The sequence below is a fragment of the Oncorhynchus clarkii genome, chromosome 17 (assembly GCF_045791955.1).
Source record: "Oncorhynchus clarkii lewisi isolate Uvic-CL-2024 chromosome 17, UVic_Ocla_1.0, whole genome shotgun sequence".
Taxonomy (NCBI): Eukaryota; Metazoa; Chordata; class Actinopteri; order Salmoniformes; family Salmonidae; genus Oncorhynchus; species Oncorhynchus clarkii.
This window is the reverse complement of record NC_092163.1, coordinates 15,367,260-15,386,942: the sequence shown is the minus strand read 5'-3', so window position 1 is coordinate 15,386,942 and position 19,683 is coordinate 15,367,260. Positions and strand designations below refer to the sequence as shown.

The 19,683-nt window shown below is 43.7% G+C and overlaps 1 protein-coding gene across 1 annotated transcript in view; it reads left to right on the top strand.

Annotated features, from left to right (window-relative positions):
- Window positions 1–19,683, top strand: part of LOC139370323 (VPS10 domain-containing receptor SorCS1-like) — a 145,581-nt gene that overhangs the window by 81,239 nt on the left and 44,659 nt on the right. Inside the window, exon 4 of the mRNA XM_071109726.1 lies at window positions 13,463–13,621. Within this exon, the coding sequence (XP_070965827.1) occupies window positions 13,463–13,621 (159 nt within the window). The remainder of the gene's footprint in view (window positions 1–13,462; window positions 13,622–19,683) is intronic.

Genomic DNA, 19,683 nt, shown 5'->3' with positions numbered 1-19,683 from the left:
ATCGGCACAAATGTTTCAGGCGAAGGCCTTAATTATTTCTGTGTGTGTGTGTGTGTGTGTGTTGTGCTCCAAAACAATGACAGCCTCTGTCCAGATAAGACAGCATCAACAGGCAGGTGGGTGGAATATGAATTTGCTTCAGATGAGATCTCTCCCACTACAGAGTTCAAATACTTCCATTCATTGCCACTCTTTTTGGAACAAGCACACATTTATAAGTGCAAATTCATATTTAATGTCCTTGAACTGTCCTCAAAGTAGTAAAGGCAAACTCTTTAGAAATGTTCCCATCACTTCTCAAAGAAGTGCAAATGAGGGTACGTACAGATATAGGATCTTCATTTGATCACTCATTTGTTGCTGAGAATTTTCCTGCACGGCAGGAAATGCAAACCTCTAGTGTATTCCATGTTTAAAAAGGCTTCTAAAGTTAGTAATTTCCACTTTAAAATGTCAGACTTGATTTGCCCTAACAAAAAATGTATCGACCCCCACAAAAAATGTCCATTAATTATAATCCACATTTCATGTTGATGCAGGAATATTTTCCTGCTGTAGCACACTGGTTCAAATCTTTAAGTGTCTATTGACGTACCAATGCGTCAATCTAAGTAACATAATAAAAAAATCCCCATTAAAATCTGTCAGCTGGATATATTGGCTGCGTCTCAATCCACCATATCAGCTTATGTCGGCCTTCCGCATCTGCGGTGGAAGGTGACCGAGCTATAGCGGTATTTGTCAGACCACGAAACATCCCGAAAATCGGTCTTCTCAGGAAAACGTCTGTTGCATCCGAACAGTTTGGCCAAAAACCTATGGAAGGGGGAGAATCTCACAAACACGATAGTGTTCTTTGTTTTTCTCTACAACCCCCACAAGTGTCACAGGACTCATCTGAAGGTAACCCATGTAATTGAGTGGAGGTAGCTTTGTGCCAAAAAAACTCAAATATTTCCTGATCTTTCTTATATTACCTAGATATAGGACAGACACTTTGAAGCCTTTTTCCTTATTTATTTTTTGACTGTTTTTTGGACATTTATGAATGTTTTTCTATGGGCAATAGTAGTAAACACAATTCAATATTTTAACCCCATAAAATGTTACATCAAATAGCTAATTGGTCCATCATATGAGCATCTTTTAATTAAACAATTCCATTTGTCAGTTTAGTACTAACCTCGTACATCAGTAAAATGATTAAAAAGCAGGTCCACACCCATCACTTAGTCTTACTTTCAGCCTTGACTGTAAGATAACACGCCAAGGTTACAACACATGTAATATGAATGCTAAACTCCGTATGCAAGGATATCATTAACTGCAAACATCTGTCTTAATAGCTATAGTGGATGATTAGCTAGCTGCAACACATGGTGTGATAACATCTGTATGCAGGATACATCCCTAATACAGGAACACTCCAAAAGTAAAACAGGGATGTGGAACTGCCATGGGACCCAACTGGATCTAGCATGATAGTTTAGCGTGCTAGCACGGCACAATTTACCTGTTCCTAACCATCCTTACTTCAGCTGGTGGAGGTAACCACTAGCACGGGAGTGGTTCCTCATCTCACTGTTCTTTATGGGAGACAATACAGGTGTGTTTCTGAGTCGAGGCGAGTTAGCCATGCTCTGGATGAAGGGAGTATCTGTGCATGTGGTGGTAAACGTGATGGAAGCGAACAACCTAACGTTGGAAAAAAAATATAGAACATCTGTCAGCCCTAAGGCACAATCTACAAATGAGAGCGAGGCAAGAACACTAAGGCCCATGTGCAGGCTGAGAGAGGCGGCGAAAGAAAGAGGGAGGGAGGGAGGGAGGTAGAAGCCAATGGAGAGAGAGAGAGAGAGAACCCCTTGGAGTGCTTCCACAATCTCAAACAGATCGCATCGCTTGTCGCCACGTGCGATTATTCTTACATTCCGTTCTGATTAATTAATGTTCCACGTATCGTGATTGTTTGAGACAAAGCAAAATCAAGGTAGTGGCAAAACGGCATGCTTCCTTGCCCTTCAAGTAGACCTACCTCAAACTGTGTTGCGTGCCTTTCCTTGTATGACCTCATTATGTGATGCAGTGTAGAGGGTCTGCACTCCAAAAAATATCATTTACTTCTTTTTTTTAATTCTAGAGGCAACGCAAACAGTATTATCATTTAATATGCTTAATATTATGCATCAATCCCCGATTAGATGTGCTTGTTGTACACAACACTCCACCAAGTCTTCCAATTTGTTTTTGTGTGTGTGTTGGGTGGTAGGGGCTAGGATGGGAGTCATAAAGCCCCAATTACCGTCAGTGTGAAGATGCAATGTTAGTGTTGGTGAGGTCTGGGCTGGAGTGCAGTGGAAATGTCAAGGAGATAGTCAATTAGTCTAGACTTCAAATGCCTGGGCTCGAGAGACAGTACTTGTGTTTAATAAGGAGAGTTCAAAGTGTTGCAGCTCCTGGTTGGCTGGTGGACTCCATCAGGGGAGGGAAAGAAAGAGAAGACCTCATTATGTAGTCCAGCATAGAGCGCTGTAATAGTGCATGCAAAAGACGAGACAAAGTTTTAAGGGAGTGATCAAATACGGGTGAAATGAAGAGGTGAACTAATGACGAGGTAATAATGATACGGTCTCTTTGTCTGAATAGATATCCAAAAAGATGATCCATGCACCATTTGCCGCAGTGTGTTCTCACTTGTTCAATGTCCCTCTTTCTCTTCCTCCCGCTTGGCCCCTATTTCACTTTGGTGAGACCTTTGCCCGAGCATCCCAAGTCTCCCGGCTGACATTTTTATTAGCCTCTTATGAAGACTTCACTTCTTTTCCCATGCCAGACCTTGTCCCGGCTTGATTGCCCTTCTTGCCCGTAGGCTCAATTAGGCATCTACTCGGTCTCCCATCCAAAGCAAGACCTGGATTGTGTTCAAATGGACAAAAGCGGACTGAAACCGAGGAAGAGACTACCTGGACCTGTCCACTAAGAAATGCTCATTTGAGTTTTTCTTTGTAAAACATTTTAAAACCTGCCCTAAAAGAACATCACCCTGTAGTTAAACCAATTCAATCACTTTCTATTGCTGACATGTTCTCCATAAGTAGGTTATGCCCTGGGTTCAAAGCAGCAACCGCTAAATATCGCCTTAGGTAGATCTTTAGTAAGCGCAAGTACAGTACGTTGTATTAGCAGATGAAGATGAGTGAAGTCCATTAGGCAGAAATGATCTCTCCAAGGCATTGCAGGGCTTTTCATTAACAATGTATTATCTTTCCTAGGTCTTAGTGAGTGTGTTAGACTGAGATTTCTTACAAAGGAAAGAGGAGGCCATTTTTATTAATCCCAGATAGGCATACAAAGGAAATCAAGCAATTCTGTCAGTAATTAAAATGCACTGTGGACAATTAACTCAGTTGTAATAGCATTATTAAGATACATTCTTAAGACATTAATATCGAATGTCCATGTGAATATTGGAACATTTCACTCACAGTAGATAGATGTACATTCAGATTTACTGTAGTTCAAGAGCAGTATGTCTTATAAGATTTACGCACTATGATCTTGCTGCCTTTTCTCCTGCAAAGTTGGATGGTTTCAATTCATGATTTTCCCCATGAAAAAAACCCCTACACTTCCTATCCATCAAACTCTAACTTATTTGCTGGGGAGGTTTCTTCTGTTTTTGGACACATTTTGGAATCGCCCTAACAAAAATATAAATTGGACCATCTGACCAGCTGATGCAGAACTCTGTCCAATGGCCAAATTGTTAAGTTTAAAACGGAGGTAATTGTTATTTTAAAACTCTGGGGGTGGTCTGTGGAGGTACTGCAGGGGGTCTTTGAAAAATATGTTTTTTAATTTTATGAATATCGCTAGCAACAACAGAATAAACACATTTAAAATGACATACCTACAGTAGAGAATTGGATATCGTCTTATTTCTAATGATCTCAACTTTATTTCTCAACTCCTAATATTGAGCAAGTTACACTCATTGGAGCTAATTACACTCACTGGAGTATCTGACATAGGCCACTGGCTGCTGGTAAGCTTTCTTAACTCGGACATACAGTTTTGCCAAAACATGGCTAACCTTTATTTAACCAGCTGAACAGCTGCTCTTAGCCACTGGCGTAGCGGAAACCCACACTGGGGGGCACAAGCTCTGGGGGCTGATGAGCTCGTCAACTCACACATACGTCTAAATGTAATGTTTTTAATAAATCATTTTGACAGTAACCCTAATTTTTTAAAATTTCCACATCTAGCAAGCGAAGTGTTTGTCTAATCTACACGGCAGTAGGTTAGTCAGACAATATAGTTGTCATGTGTCTAATTAGTATATTTCTCAGCAGCGCCGGCGGCAGCCCGCCTCGGACTCCTCACCTAATTTGGCTATCAATAGTTCAAAAAAGTTAGGTAAATCAGGTCGGACTCGGATGGAGAGTGAGTGCATTGTTCAAGATGGATGAACAAAAGGCAAGACTAAGTGGTGCACATAAACGCAGTGAAACGAAACACCAGGTGGAAGCTAGTATGTTATGCAGCAGCCTGCCAGTCCAGACTGAGACCTCACTTCCCGGGCCCTGCTATGATAGTGGCCTTGCTCCCCCACTTCTTGCGAATAGTGACTGTTCCTCTAGTGAGAGTATCGAGCCCCCCCCCCTCCCCCCCTCCTGTGAACATTGGTAAGCCTACGATGTATCCAGTAAAGCAAAGCTATAGGCTACCACAAGCACTAGCACTATCGATAGGCAGACACACAGACGTAGCAATTTCAGAACCACGGACAGCGATCGGAAGTCTATACTGAGGGGCTGACGCAGTAGACTTTGCTGGGCACCAGAGAAACTGCGCAACACCAGTGCTCTTAGCCAAAATGTCTTTGGAGTTAAACTTCCTCTTCCAAGTATAATGTGGGGAAGTCAAAATACAGAAAAACTATACCAAATATATGAATTCTAAAATGTTAATTGCTTCTCCTTGCCATTATCACTTACCTGATAAGACGAGACATGTGAAAGAAAAACGTTTTTGCTAACGTATGATGGTGGTTCCTGGGTCGCTGGTTTGCCTGGGAGGGAGGGGGGTCCCTCGGCAAGAAAAGGTTGAAGTCCCTTGGTCTAGTTGGGTGTTGTGTAATTTTGACTTGGGCCACTAGATGGTGGCTGATTCATGGCTTCTACACTACTCTGCTGCTCTTCAGATGTCTCTACAAGGCTAAAAAGAGAGTCAAGACTGACCTTTTTGTCTGAGGAGTTCACTTACTGGTCACCGACAGTCCATGGGATGACATGAGCGAACAAGCAACTCCTATTGTTTTCCATTCAACAACAAACTCACCTGCTGCTGGTTTACAGGAAGTAACATCTGTCATGTTGCCCATTCAAACTCTCATAATCATGTCTGGGTAGTCAAACTAGTAGCAACATGTCAGCCTAAAAGTGGGGGTCTGTTGTTATGAGCTACACTGTTAGTGAGTTCTATTTTCCCTCTACTCCTCCATGAATTTCCTTGAAATCTTGCCATTTGAACTTCCTATAGTGCAGACAGAGTATATTTGTCGCTTGGGCACCAACTGTGTTACGCTTGGATTTAGAGAGTCTTCACAATCCAATTACTGTGACTGGGGTGAAATGGAAAATATGGGCATAATTTCATTAATATTCTATCACTGAGTATTTACTGCTGCACGGCTATTAACTCACTGTGTTATTCATCGCACACTTCTTAAATGTCTTGCAGTTGGTGGCTGCTTCATTATCCTTTGGTCATTTTGAACCTATTTGGCCTCATAAACTAAATACATGCACACACACATACGTATACACACACTGGAGCGTGCACACATACACACACACACACACACACACAATGGTAGCAATTCCAGGCATGCCCTCTCTTTTCCCCGTGCTCCATCAGGGTAAAGTGTGAAGTGTAGAAATGAACAAAATGCCAGCGTTTGTGTGGATTACAGAGCATGGAACTCTGGAGAAAGTTTCAGAGTCAGCATGATTCCTTTAGTTTTTCTCCTTTTATTTATTAAACTCCGGTAAAGCAAAAAGTGAAGGATTTAATTTGGCGGCATAACATTACGCAACATTTGGATATGCATTCTCAGTTGTTTTGACCAGTGTGAGATGGTTTCTTGAAATTACCCTTGGAAACGTTGATTGAGTCTGTCATTTCCTGTCTAAACATGGCACCGTAATGTCATGTTGTGTGATGAGGATGTTGACCTTTCCATGCAGTTTTCAATATGAATCTGTTAAATTACAAGGTGAAGCTCCAAGATGGCGTATCTAAAGATACAGCTATGTCTAAACAAACAGTCATGTAATTTTGCATGATGAGGATGTTGTTGACATTTTTATACAGTTTTTATAGAAATGTGTAAAATGACAAGGTGAAGCTCTGTCATAACATAAGTCTAAAGGCTTGAAGCTAAGCGTATATTATCCATGTTAAGTGAAGATGAGTTTTTAGATAAAAGTGTAACAGCTGAATGCTTGGCAACGGTCATTGCCCTGTTTACCGCTCATGGTTAATGTCATCTTATGAAGCAGAATATAGTATTCAACACAACTCCTACAAGATTCATTCCCTCGCTGCCACATCTGTCCAACTCTTCCCCTCATTTCTCTCTCATCTGAAGGTTATAAGTGGAACTAATCGGATACACGACCACATCCCCGAGAAGCTCACCAGAATCTTCATAACCCATTTCCACGTCGCACTAGGATATATCGATTTCCATATTCTAGCAACAAATTATTGAAATAAGTCGTCCGTGAGTGTTCCCGAATTCATGAAACCGCTTATAATCCCCCCTTCACAATAGCAGCATTAGCCTACATAAGCTAGGCTAGAATAGGCTGTATCGCAATAGGGTGTTGTTTCCATATTTATAGGAGCAGACACAGTTAAATAGTGCCCAGAGTTAAAACACTGTCTCTTACAAAGTGTTAATGGTGTATGGAATGTAAAAATCAAATGTGTTGGGTGCTGCATTTGATATTTGATTGGATTGGTCAGCATGTGGATCACGTATGGCGCTACGCTAGCTCACTGTGATTGATGAACTTGTGTTTGGGGTCGGCCCACTATAGCTACCATTACCATGCATAGTTTGACAAATGACTTAGTCTCGGCCGCGCCTGCTCAAGCTTGCTAGGTTATATAGCCAATGGTGCCTGCTGGAAGTGTGTTAGACGTTGTACCTCATGCCCCATTCCCAAATCCACCCCTATTGATGGTAATCAGGGAAACTTAGGAGATTTGTCAAATGGGGAAACCTGTTCAAATCACATTGGGTTGTTCGTTGAAGGTTGTGTCTCCCTACTCGGCTATCCTCTATAACCCAGTCAGCATGGTTCCGTAGCGGTGTGATCCCTGCACAACTGATGTAATTAATGACAATTTGCTAGCGTAATGTGAACAGTGGTTTTGCTGGGGTTGGTGAACTATAGAAATATGGTGGTGTGAGGAGACTCCTAGACTCCCAGACTTCGACGGTTTGACGGTTCCACAAGGTCTCGACACTGAAACTGTAGAGGTTTATAGAGTCGTTGTCTGACACTGAAATTGTGGGCACTACTGGGATGGATGAGTTGGGATAATAAGTGCCAATCAGTTCATGGTTTTATTAACATTGTGACTCGAGAAACACGCGCACACACACACACACATACACACACACACACACACACACACACACACACACACACACACACACACACACACACACACACACACTCTACTTCCTTCCCACTGTGCTACTGATAAGGTGTTATGTAAGTGTTCAGGATGACTGATTCAATTACATTTGCTGCTGATTATATCTTTTGATATATGTGTTTTTTTCTCACTTGGCACAATCACAGGAAAAAAATTGTGAACCTCCAAGAAAAGAACAAAGCTTGTGGGAAATTAGAGCTTTCAAAGCCTGACTGAACAGACAGCAGGAGAGAAATCTGAATGCGTTACCCATACACACTCGCTACAAGATAGGCAAAGGGTGTGTTAAAAGACTGTCTGTACAACAATAATTAGGATCTAGCAAAGCGGAACACAGGTTTACAAATGAGATATCTAACAAGCAGGAGATGACGGTGTGTCTAAAGACGCCAATTTAGAACCACAAATTACTGACATTTATATCTGTTATTAAATGTAGACTTTATAATCCAATCATATAATCTAATAATAATATCTATTTTTTTCAATCAACTTCAAACTCTCAAGCTGCCCATCACATGGATTCAGTGGCGGTTGGTGACGTTTAAGATGAGGGAGGATGAGCATGGCCTTATTTCTGTTACTAGCTCAATGTAGGTTTAGGTTACTAAATGATACTAGAATTTTCCCTATTCCCGTCTTGAGGTTGCTACAATCTAACCTATGAAAAGTTTACAACTTGGTTGCAAAGGTCAAAATAGACATTTGAGTAATCAAGGTGATAGACAGTGACACATTCAATACTTTGCACACTCTTGGCTGCATCGAGCTGATCTAGGGTGTAATCATTAGTCCAACAGTTTCAAACAAGAGTTTTTATTGGACAAATTCAGGTATGTTTATCCCTGTTTCATTACATTTGCTTCTGTTTAAGACATGTTTTTCAACATAATTGGCGGAATGAATACACGCAAACACAGTTCACTTTCATAGCAGCCACATACAAAGAGCATGATTATTTTGCTCAATGTATAATTCCTTCTCACATCTACACGCTCTCCTCCGCTCACATTTTCCCTTCACTTGTGGTCTTCAGTACACAACACATCAGCTGTCTGTGACCAGGTGAAAAAAACTTTCCATGCCAAACCTTCATATCATCATAACTGCTAACCGCAACACACAGCCTACATCACTGTCACCATATTAGCTAAGGTCATAGTCAACATGGTTACTAGAACTAACACGTTAGTAAACCTGCTACAATCATGCAGTACAGGCAGCAAGCAGTTTAGCAGTTACACTGATGGGCCCTGGTATCAATACATTTGTCACGTTCTGACCATAGTTCTTTTGTGTTTTCTTTGTTTTAGTGTTGGTCAGGACGTGAGCTGAGTGGGCATTCTATGTTGTGTGTCTAGTTTTCCCATTTCTATGTTTGGCCTGATATGGTTCTCAATCAGGCAGGTGTTAGTCATTGTCTCTGATTGGGAACCATATTTAGGTAGCCTGTTTTGTGTTGGGTTTTGTGGGTTGTTGTCTTCTGTCTTTGTGTCTATGCACCAGATAGGACTGTTTGGGTTTTTCACATGTGTTGTTTTGGTATTTCATAGCGTTCACGTTTATGGTCTTTATTAAACATGTTGAACTCTAACCACGCTGCGCTTTGGACCGATCCTTCGTCCACAGAAGAAAACCGTTAGAGAACCACCCACCACAAAAGGACCAAGCGGCATGGTAATGGGCGGCAGCAGCAGCGATGTCAGGATTTCTGGACATGGGAGCAAGATCTGGACTGTGTCACTACTTGGGAGGAGATAGACAGGTGGGCGAGGGAGAGTGCCGGAGCCCGCCTGGGATTCTCTGGAGCAGTGTGAGTAGGGATACCGGCGAATGGAATCAGCACAGTGGCGTGGTAGGAAGCCTGAGAGGCAGCCCCAAAAATGTATTGGGGGTCACACAGGGAGTGTGGCGAAGCCAGGTAGGAGACCTGCGCCAACTTCCTGTGCTTACCGGAGAGCGAGAGAGACCGGGCAGACACCGTGTTATGCTGTGGAGTGCACGGTGTCCCCGGTGCAGGTGCATAGCCCGGTGCGGTACATTCCAGCTCCTCGTATCGGCCCAGGCTAGAGTGGGCATCGAGCCAGGTGCCATGAAGCCGGCTCTACGCATCTGGTCTCCAGTACGCCGGCCCAAGGAGACGCACATGGCACCAGCCTTACGCATGGTGTCCCCGGTTCGCCAGTACAGCCCAGTGTGGCCTATTCCACCTCGCCGCACTAGTCGGGCTACGGGGAGCATTCAACCAGGTAAGGTTGGTTAGGCTCAGTGCTCAAGAGCTCCATTGCGCCTGCAAGGTCCAGTCTATCCAGTGCCACCCACACGCACCAGGCTTCTTGTGCGTGTCCAGAGCCCAGTACTCCCTGTTCCTCCTCCCCGCACTCGCCCTGAGGTGCGTGTCCTCGGTCCAGTACCACCAGTGCCGGCCCCACGCACCAGGCCTACAGTGCGCCTCGTCTGTCCAGCGCTGCCAGAGCCTCCCTCCTCTCCAGAGCCGCTAGAGTCTCCCTCCTCTCCAGAGCCGCTAGAGTCTCCCTCCTCTCTAGAGCCGCTAGAGTCTCCCTCCTCTCTAGAGCCGCTATAGTCTCCCTCCTCTCTAGAGCCGCTATAGTCTCCCTCCTCTCTAGAGCCGCTATAGTCTCCCTCCTCTCTAGAGCCGCTAGAGTCTCCCTCCTCTCTAGAGCCGCTATAGTCTCCCTCCTCTCTAGAGCCGCTAGAGTCTCCCTCCTCTCTAGAGCCACTAGAGTCTCCCTCCTCTCTAGAGCCGCTAGTCTCCCTCCTCTCTAGAGCCGCTAGAGTCTCCCTCCTCTCCAGAGCCGCTAGAGTCTCCCTCCTCTCCAGAGCCGCTAGAGTCTCCCTCCTCTCCAGAGCCGCTAGAGTCTCCCTCCTCTCCAGAGCCGCTAGAGTCTCCCTCCTCTCCAGAGCCGCTAGAGTCTCCCTCCTCTCCAGAGCCGCTAGAGTCTCCCTCCTCTCCAGAGCCGCTAGAGTCTCCCTCCTCTCCAGAGCCGCTAGAGTCTCCCTCCTCTCCAGAGCCGCTAGAGTCTCCCTCCTCTCCAGAGCCGCTAGAGTCTCCCTCCTCTCCAGAGCCGCTAGAGTCTCCCTCCTCTCCAGAGCCGCTAGAGTCTCCCTCCTCTCCAGAGCCGCTAGAGTCTCCCTCCTCTCCAGAGCCGCTAGAGTCTCCCTCCTCTCCAGAGCCGCTAGAGTCTCCCTCCTCTCCAGAGCCGCTAGAGTCTCCCTCCTCTCCAGAGCCGCTAGAGTCTCCCTCCTCTCCAGAGCCGCTAGAGTCTCCCTCCTCTCCAGAGCCGCTAGAGTCTCCCTCCTCTCCAGAGCCGCTAGAGTCTCCCTCCTCTCCAGAGCCGCCGGTCTGCCGGGAGCCACCGGTCTGCCGGGAACCGCCAGTCTGCCGGAAGCCGCCAGTCTGCCGGGAGCCGCCAGAGCCGCCATTCAGCCAGGATCCGCCAGAGCCGTCAACCAGCCTGAGCTACCCCTCGGTCCTGAGCTACCCCTCGGTCCTGAGCTGCCCCTCGGTCCTGAGCTGCCCCTCGGTCCTGAGCTGCCCCTCGGTCCTGAGCTGCCCCTCGGCCCGGAGGAGTTTGTTTAGTCCAGTGGGGCCCTTTAGTAGGGTTGCCAATCCTAGGTCGCCGTTCCTAGGAGGAGACTAAAGCGGACAAAGACTATGGTGGAGGGGGGTCCACGTCCTGCGTCAGAGCCGCCACCATGGACAGATGCCCACCCAGACCCTCCCCTATAGGTTCAGGTTTTGCGGCGGGTGGTGTACTGTCACGTTCTGACCATGGTTATTTTGTGTTTTCTTTGTTTTAGTGTTGGTCAGGACGTGAGCTGAGTGGGCATTCTATGTTGTGTGTCTAGTTTTCCCTTTTCTATGTTTGGCCTGATATGGTTCTCAATCAGAGGCAGGTGTTAGTCATTGTCTCTGATTGGGAACCATATTTAGGTAGCCTGTTTTGTGTTGGGTTTTGTGGGTGGTTGTCTTCTGTCTTTGTGTCTCTGCACCAGATAGGACTGTTTCGGTTTTTCACATTTGTTGTTTTGGTATTTCGTAGTGTTCACGTTTATGGTATTTATTAAACATGTTGAACTCTAACCACGCTGCGCTTTGGTCCGATCCTTCGTCCACAGAAGAAAACCGTTTCAACATTAAGAAAACCTTGCTTACCTTGACTTGGAAGAGTTCCAGTGTTGGATAGCCATAGCCAGCTAGCTAACATACTATTTCTCTCTGTTTGAGCCAGGTGTTTTAGTAGACTAAACTAAACTCAACAAAAAAAGGAACGTCCTCTCACTGTCAACTGCGTTTATTTTCAGTAAAACTTAAAGTGGAAATATTTGTATGAACATAAGATTCAACAACAGAGACATATAAACTGAACAAGTTCCACAGACATGCGACTAACAGAAATGGAATGTGTCCCTGAACAAAGTGGGGGTCAAAATCAAAAGTAACAGTCAGTATCTGGTGTGGCCACCAGCTGCATTAAGTACTGCAGTGCATCTCCCCCTCATGGACTGCACCAGATTTGGCAGTTCTTGCTGTGAGATGTTACCCCACTCTTCCACCAAGGCATCTGCAAGTTTCCGGACATTTCTGGGGGGAATGGCCTAGCCCTCACCCTCTGATCCAACAGGTCCCAGACGTGCTCAATGGGATTGAGATCCCGGCTCTTCGCTGGCCATGGCAGAACACTGACATTCCTGTCTTGCAGAAAATCACGCACAGAACAAGCAGTATGGCTGGTGGCATTGTCATGCTGGAGGGTCATGTCAGGATGAGCCTGCAGGAAGAGTACCACATGAGGGAGGAGGATGTCTTCCCTGTAACGCACAGTGTTGAGATTGCCTGCAATGACCACAAGCTCAGTCCGATGATGCTGTGACACACCGCCCCAGGCCATGACAAATCCTCCACCTCCAAATCGATCCCGCTCCAGAGTACAGGCCTCGGTGTAACACCTTCTTTTTTTGCTGAGTTTAGCTAGCTGCATTCGCTAGCTAAGTGAAAGTGAAAAAAAATACAACAAAATATAGCTCTCTCTTGCTGCTTCATTTTTAAAGAAATGAATTTGTTAAACTGTTCAACTATTGTCCTTTTCTTTGAGTCAACTACTCACCACATTTTATGCACTGCAGTGTTAGCTGTAGCTTATGCTTTCAATTCTAGATTCATTCTCTGATCCTTTGATTGATTGGGTGGACACCATGTCGGTTCATGCTGCAAGAGCTCTGATAGGTTGGCGGACGTCCTCCGGAAGTTGTCATAATTAATGTGTAAGTCTATGGAAGTCGTTGTACCCAGAGGAGGACGGAAACTAGCTGTCCGCCGAGTCCATCATGGTGCTACCCTACAGAGGGGTGCTGTTGAGGCTGCTGTAGACCTTCATTGCAAAACAGTATTTTAATAAATGTTTGAATAAATTATTTGTTGATGTGAAAATATTTGATATTTTTTTCTAAAAAGGATAACTGTTTTAATGTTTCACTATTTTAAATGATATTTACGGAGTAGGATGGTCCTCCCCTTCTTCCTCTGAGGAGCCTTCACAGCATGGATTACCAAAATATATACCATTTAAATAAGTTATCTTATCCAACACTGATTCAAACTAAGCATCATTCATTCCCAAGCCAACAATAATATTTCCCAGTCTTCCAGGACCATGTCCCTCCATGGCTAGCTCTGATTATATTTCTGTCTGCTCTCATTCAGATCATGCTTCTGACTGACCCGGAGGTGGAAAGCAGCCTGCTGATCAGCTCCGATGAGGGAGCCACCTATCAGAAGTACCGCCTCAGCTTCTACATCCTCAGCCTTCTCTTCCACCCCGAGCAGGAGGACTGGATCCTTGCCTACAGCCATGACCAGAAGGTAAGAGGAGAGGGAGGAGAGAGAACTGACTGACACACACGCACACACAGAGACCACTTAACTACTGTATCTGGTAGCTAGCTATAGTCTCTTTTTGTCATCAGAGGCTTTCTGTCTTTCATCTGTTTTGCCCTCTGTCAGACATCAAAACAAGATGAGCTGTTATGATTTTTTCCCCCTTTTTTTTTCTTTGTGTCAAATCGACAATTGGCAACCCATCCCTTATGGGATTAATTGACAAACAAACAAACATTATAATAATTCACTATGGTAATTAAATGACCATTCTTCTGAGTCAGGCAGTGGGGTGATTGATGTGGTGTCGTCATTTAGGGACTATTTACTCTGCAGTTGAGTGAGGTGTGTTACCGTGGGGGAGGAGACGTGATTAGCATATCCAGTGGATTTAAATTTATGATTGCCCTCAATTTAGAAACTGAGTTTTTTTTTAGGTTGATCGTCTAAACTCCAATATATTAAATTGTGTTCATAACTTACTCAACAATTTGCTTTTTAAAAAATAAATTCAGTTTCTGTGGCTGAGACTAGAGCCATATACTCCATACATACAGTTGAAGTCAGAGATTTACATACACTTAGGTTGGAGTCATTAAAACTCGTTTTTCAACCATTCCACAAATTTCTTGTTAACAAACTATAGTTTTTACAAGTCAGTTAGGACATCTACTTTGTGCATGACTCAAGTACTTTTCCCAACAAATGTGTTGTCTGACAGATTATTTCACTTATAATTCACTGTATCACAATTCCAGTGTGTCAGAAGTTTACATACACTAAGTTGACTATGCCTTTAAACAGCTTGGACATTTTCAAGGAAATTATGTCATATCTTTAGAAGCTTCTGATAGGCTAATTGACATCATTTGATGTCAGTATCACCTGTGGATGTATTTCAAGGCCTACCTTCAAACTCAGTGCCTCTTTGCTTGACATCATGGGAATATCAAAAGAAATCAGCCTAGACCTCAGAAAATAAATTGTAGACCTCCATAAGTCTGGTTCATCCTTGGGAGCAATTTCCAAACGCCTGAAGGTACCACGTTCAAACAATAGTACGTGAGTATAGTACGTGAGTATAAACACCATGGGACCACGCAGCCGCCATACCTCTCAGGAAGGAGACACGTTCTGTCTCCCAAGAGATGAACGTACTTTGATGCAAAAAGTGCATATCAATCCCAGAACAACAGCAAAGGACCTGGTAAAGATGCTGGAGGAAACTGGTACAGAAATATTTATATCCACAGTAAAAAACTAGTCCTATATCGACATGACCTGAAAGGCCCCTCAGCAAGGAAGAAGCCACTGCTCCAAAACTGCCAGACTACAGTTTGCACATGGGGACAAAAATCATACTTTTTGGAGAAATGTCCTCTGGTCTGATGAAACAAAAATAGAACTGTTTGGCCATAATGACCATCGCTATGTTTGGAGGAAGAAGGGGGATGCCTGTAAGTCGAAGAAACCATCCCAATCGTGAAGCACAGGGGTGGCAGTATCATGTTGTGGGGGTGCTTTGCTGCAGGAGGGACTGGTGCACTTCACAAAATAGATGGCAAAAATAGATGGCATCATGAGGAGGATAAGTATGTGGATATATTGAAGCAACATCTCAAGACATCAGTCTGGAAGTTATAGCTTGGTCGCAAATGGGTCTTCCAAATGGACAATGACCCCAATTATACTTCCAAAGTTGTGGCAAAGGGGAATTTTTACTAGGATTAAATGTCAGGAATTGTGAAAAACTCAGTTTAAATGTATTTGGCTAAGGTGTATGTAAACTTCCGACTTCAACTGTAGGGCCATATTCTCAATCTACTACATATTGTTGTATATGAAGCCATACTCCAAATATAGTGCCATACCGTACACTCAATATTCCCCATATATAGTACCATACACTCAATATACTCCACATTATTCATAGAGTCCTACTGTATATGTGGCTCAGGTGGCCCTACATGAGGATTTTCCGGTGCAGTTTGGGGACTTTAGAGGACGAATCCCTAAGTCCCTTAAGCTCCTCATCCGTTAAATGTAGGCCCGGCATCCCTTCCAATAACTTTAGGGGAAAGCAAAACCAACAGAGGTGAACCCCGATAAACAGTCCTAAGCACCTTCACAAAGGTTAAACGTGTATTATATACCCTTAGACCGAGGGTTTGACTAATTCCTTTTCACCATGACTCAGGGATTTGATATCCCCTACTGTATTTTCGGGCAAGGCATCAAAGGTATAAAAAAAGTGGCGATTAATCATCAACATTCTAGTCCAAGGGAATGAAGTGCATATGTTTTAAGAATAAATAAAAAAACGTATAATATATGAGACGCTGTCTGATGGTAATTACCGATGAACTACTGAGGCGAGAGATGGTAATATGTAAAAGATATATTCCAGACCTGCGATTTATAGCAATTTTGAGAATGACCAAAACCATTAATGAAATGCCTTGCTTGCAGCCAGAGCAATTTGGGCCTGATGTTTTACATCTGATAAATAATGAGTGTTTCTCTTCTTTTTCCTGAGGAGGTACTTAGTGTACCTTGGGAGGTGTTTGGCTGTAGTTATAAGATGCACCTGGCCATGCATATACACTGAGTGTACAAAACATTAAGAATATCTTCCTAATATTGAGTTGAAGCAAACCCCTGCCCCCTCCCACTTTGGTCCTCAGAACAGCCTCAATTTGTCAGGGCATGGACTCTACAAGGTGTCGAAATCGTTCTACAGGGATGCTGGCCCATGTTGACGCCAATGTTTCCCACGGTTGTCAAGTTGGCTGGATGTCCTTTGAGTGATGGACCATTCTTGCTACACACAGGAAACTGTTGAGTATGAAAAACCCAGCAGCGTTGCCTTTCTTGACACAAACCGGTGCGCCTGGCAGCTATGACCAAACCCCGTTCAAGGGGTGGCAGGGTAGCCTAGTGGTTAGAGCGTTAGACTAGTAACCGGAGGGTTGCAAGTTCAAATCCCTGAGCTGACAAGGTACAAATCTGTCGTTCTGCACCTGAACAGGCAGTTAACCCACTGTTCCTAGGCCGTCATTGAAAATAAGAATTTGTTCTTAACTGACTTGCCTAGTTAAATAAAGGTTAAAAAAGGGCACAACTCTTTTGTCTTGCCCATTCACCCTCTGAATGGCACATATACAAGATCCATGTCTCAATTGCCTCATAGCTTAAAATCCTTATTTAACCTGTCTCCTCTGCTTCATCTACTCTGATTGAAGTGGATTTAACAAGTGACATCAATAAGGGATCATATCTTTCACCTGGTCAGTCTGTCATGGAAAGAGCAGGTGTTCATAATGTTTTGTACACTGTGTATACAGCATACAGGTTTAATATATGTGCGCCCTCTCGTTCTCTCTCAATCTTTCCCTCTTCCTTTCTTTTAAACTCAATCGCTCACTCTCTCCTTACCTGATTAGCCACGCCCACGAGCATGAGTTCATTCTCCGCAATAAGTCTGAATACGAGTACCTCCCCCGACGAATGCAAACGAATACTAACCATTTTGATTGGTCCCAGAAACCTATGGGTTGTCCCAGAGCCAGAACACACGTGGGTAAAGCAGTGGGTTTGAATACTGGCTTTGATAACCTGATTGGTTAGAAAAGATCCAATCACTGATGACATTGTTATGTACAACACCCCTCATTTTGACATCACGGCAAATGGCTTCAATGATGGCAGTCTTAGACGAGAAGCGGAATAATTATGTTTGAGTCGTCAGGCAACCTCTCTACTGCCCTCCATTCCTTCCTCACTCCCTATCCCCTACTCCTGTCTTTCCCCTTTCCTTCATTTCACTTGCAGTGGGCCCTTAGAGCTATTTCTCCTCATTATTTGCATGTCCTAGATTGAGGGACTTCTAGAACACACACACACACACACACCCCCCCCCCCCCCCACACACACACACACAGACACAGAGAGAGATCACTTAACTATTGTATTTGGTAGCTAGCTACTTTCTCTTTTGTCATCAGAGGCTTTCCTGTCTTCTGTCGGTTTTGCCCTCTGTCAGACATCAAAACAAGGTGAGCTGTTATGAGTCAGGGGGAGGGTGAGAGTGAGGGGTGGACTATTTCCTCTGCCGGTGATTGAGTGGCATAACCATGGCGAGAGGCTATTGTCTGACTCATTACTCATATTCAGATATGACAAAGAGAGAGAGAGATTAGACGAGTTAAGAGACTTGACTGGTGTCTATGGATGTAAGCTAAAAGTAGGCCTGAATGTAGCCCTGAACTTTCCTGAAAACGTGTAGCATTCACACGAAGTGGGTTGATTGTTGACAAAACGACACTAGACTGTGTAATATGTTTAAGTTCAACTGAGTGGCGAAGTCAATTAGTCATAACTTGCTCAAACTGATTTGCTCAAACTGATTTGCTCATACTTGAATAAATTCAGTTCTTGTGGCTGAGACCAAAGCCGTATATAGAACCATGTACTCCACATACAGCGCATTCAGAATGTATTCAGACTCCTTGACTTTTTCCACATTTTGTTACATTACAGCCTTATTCTAAAATTGATTAAATCGTTTTTTTCAGCGTTGTCATTATGGGGTATTGTGTATAGATTGATTGAGGGGAAAAAATGTTTGCATCCATTTTAGAATAACGTAACATGACAAAATGTGGAAAAGGGGAAAGGGTCTGAATACTTTCCAAATGCACTCAACATACTTCATATATTTCATAGAGTCCTACAGATGGCCCTACATGAGGACTTTATTTTGCTGTATGGGGACTTTTGATGACCAATACCGAATTCCCTTAAAAGGAAACTTCACAATTTTTAAACTTCAAATTCATCATCTCCAGCACCACCCCAACATCAACATGTTTGACAAATGTTTTGTAGTAAAAAAAATATATAAAAGGAAGATGTGCATCGTGTGAAGGCATTGCCAACTAATTGCCTACTAATTATCTACTAATTGGTTGATGTCCTTGGAAAGACTAATCTTTCTCTATTGTTTTTACTACAACAGATAGGAACGTGCCATTTTCACATATGTTAATGTTGGGGTGGTGCTGGAGATGATGAATAGGAAGTAGATTTCCCTTTAAACTCCTCGTCCGTTAAATGTAGGCCCGGCATTCCTTCCAATAACTTGCTGAGAAAGCAAAACCAACAACGGTGAACCCCGATAAACAGTGATAAGCACCTTCACAAAGGTTAAACGTGCATTGTGTACCCTTAGACCAATGGTTTGACTAATACCTTTTCTCCATGACTCAGGGATTAGATATCCCCATTTAAGCCTGATGAATCAGACAAACATATAAACATTGTGCTTATAATTGATTGATATTAATTGAGTCTAAGGGAATGAAGTGCATATTTTTATCGAATGAATCATAATCTAATATATGAGACATGTGTCTTGTGATGGTAACTGTCGGTGAACTACTGGGACAAGAGAGAAGGTAATTATGCAAAAGATATATTCCAGACCTGCGATATATAGCCATTTTGAGAATGACCATTACCATTAATAAAATGCCTTGCTTGCAGCCAGAGCCATTTGGGCCTAATACTTCCCATCTGATAAATAATAATAATACTGTTTCCAGGGGAGATGCTTATTGTACTTCGGGAGGTTTTTTGCTGCTGTTATAGGATGCACCTGGTAGTGTATGTGTGTGTGTATATATATATATATATATATATATATATATATAATATGCTAGGCTCTATACACCCTCACTACTTTCTTGACTTTTCTCTTTATCTCTGCCTTTCTCTCTCTGTCTATTTTAATCTCACTCTCTCTCCTTCTCGCCCTCTAAATCTCAATCTCTCACACTCTCCCCTCGTCTCCCTCCCTCCCTTTCTCTCCTGCTCCCATCTTTCCCCTTCTCTTTATTTACTCTCTACGGTGCCTTGGAGCTATTCCTCCTTGGCATTTCCTAGATTGAGGAACTGGCTCTCTAGCCAGTCCGTATTTCAATGTACAAATCCCTCTCACTCTCCCTCCTCTCCGACTTGCCTGACTAAGTGCTAACACACTAGTGTCT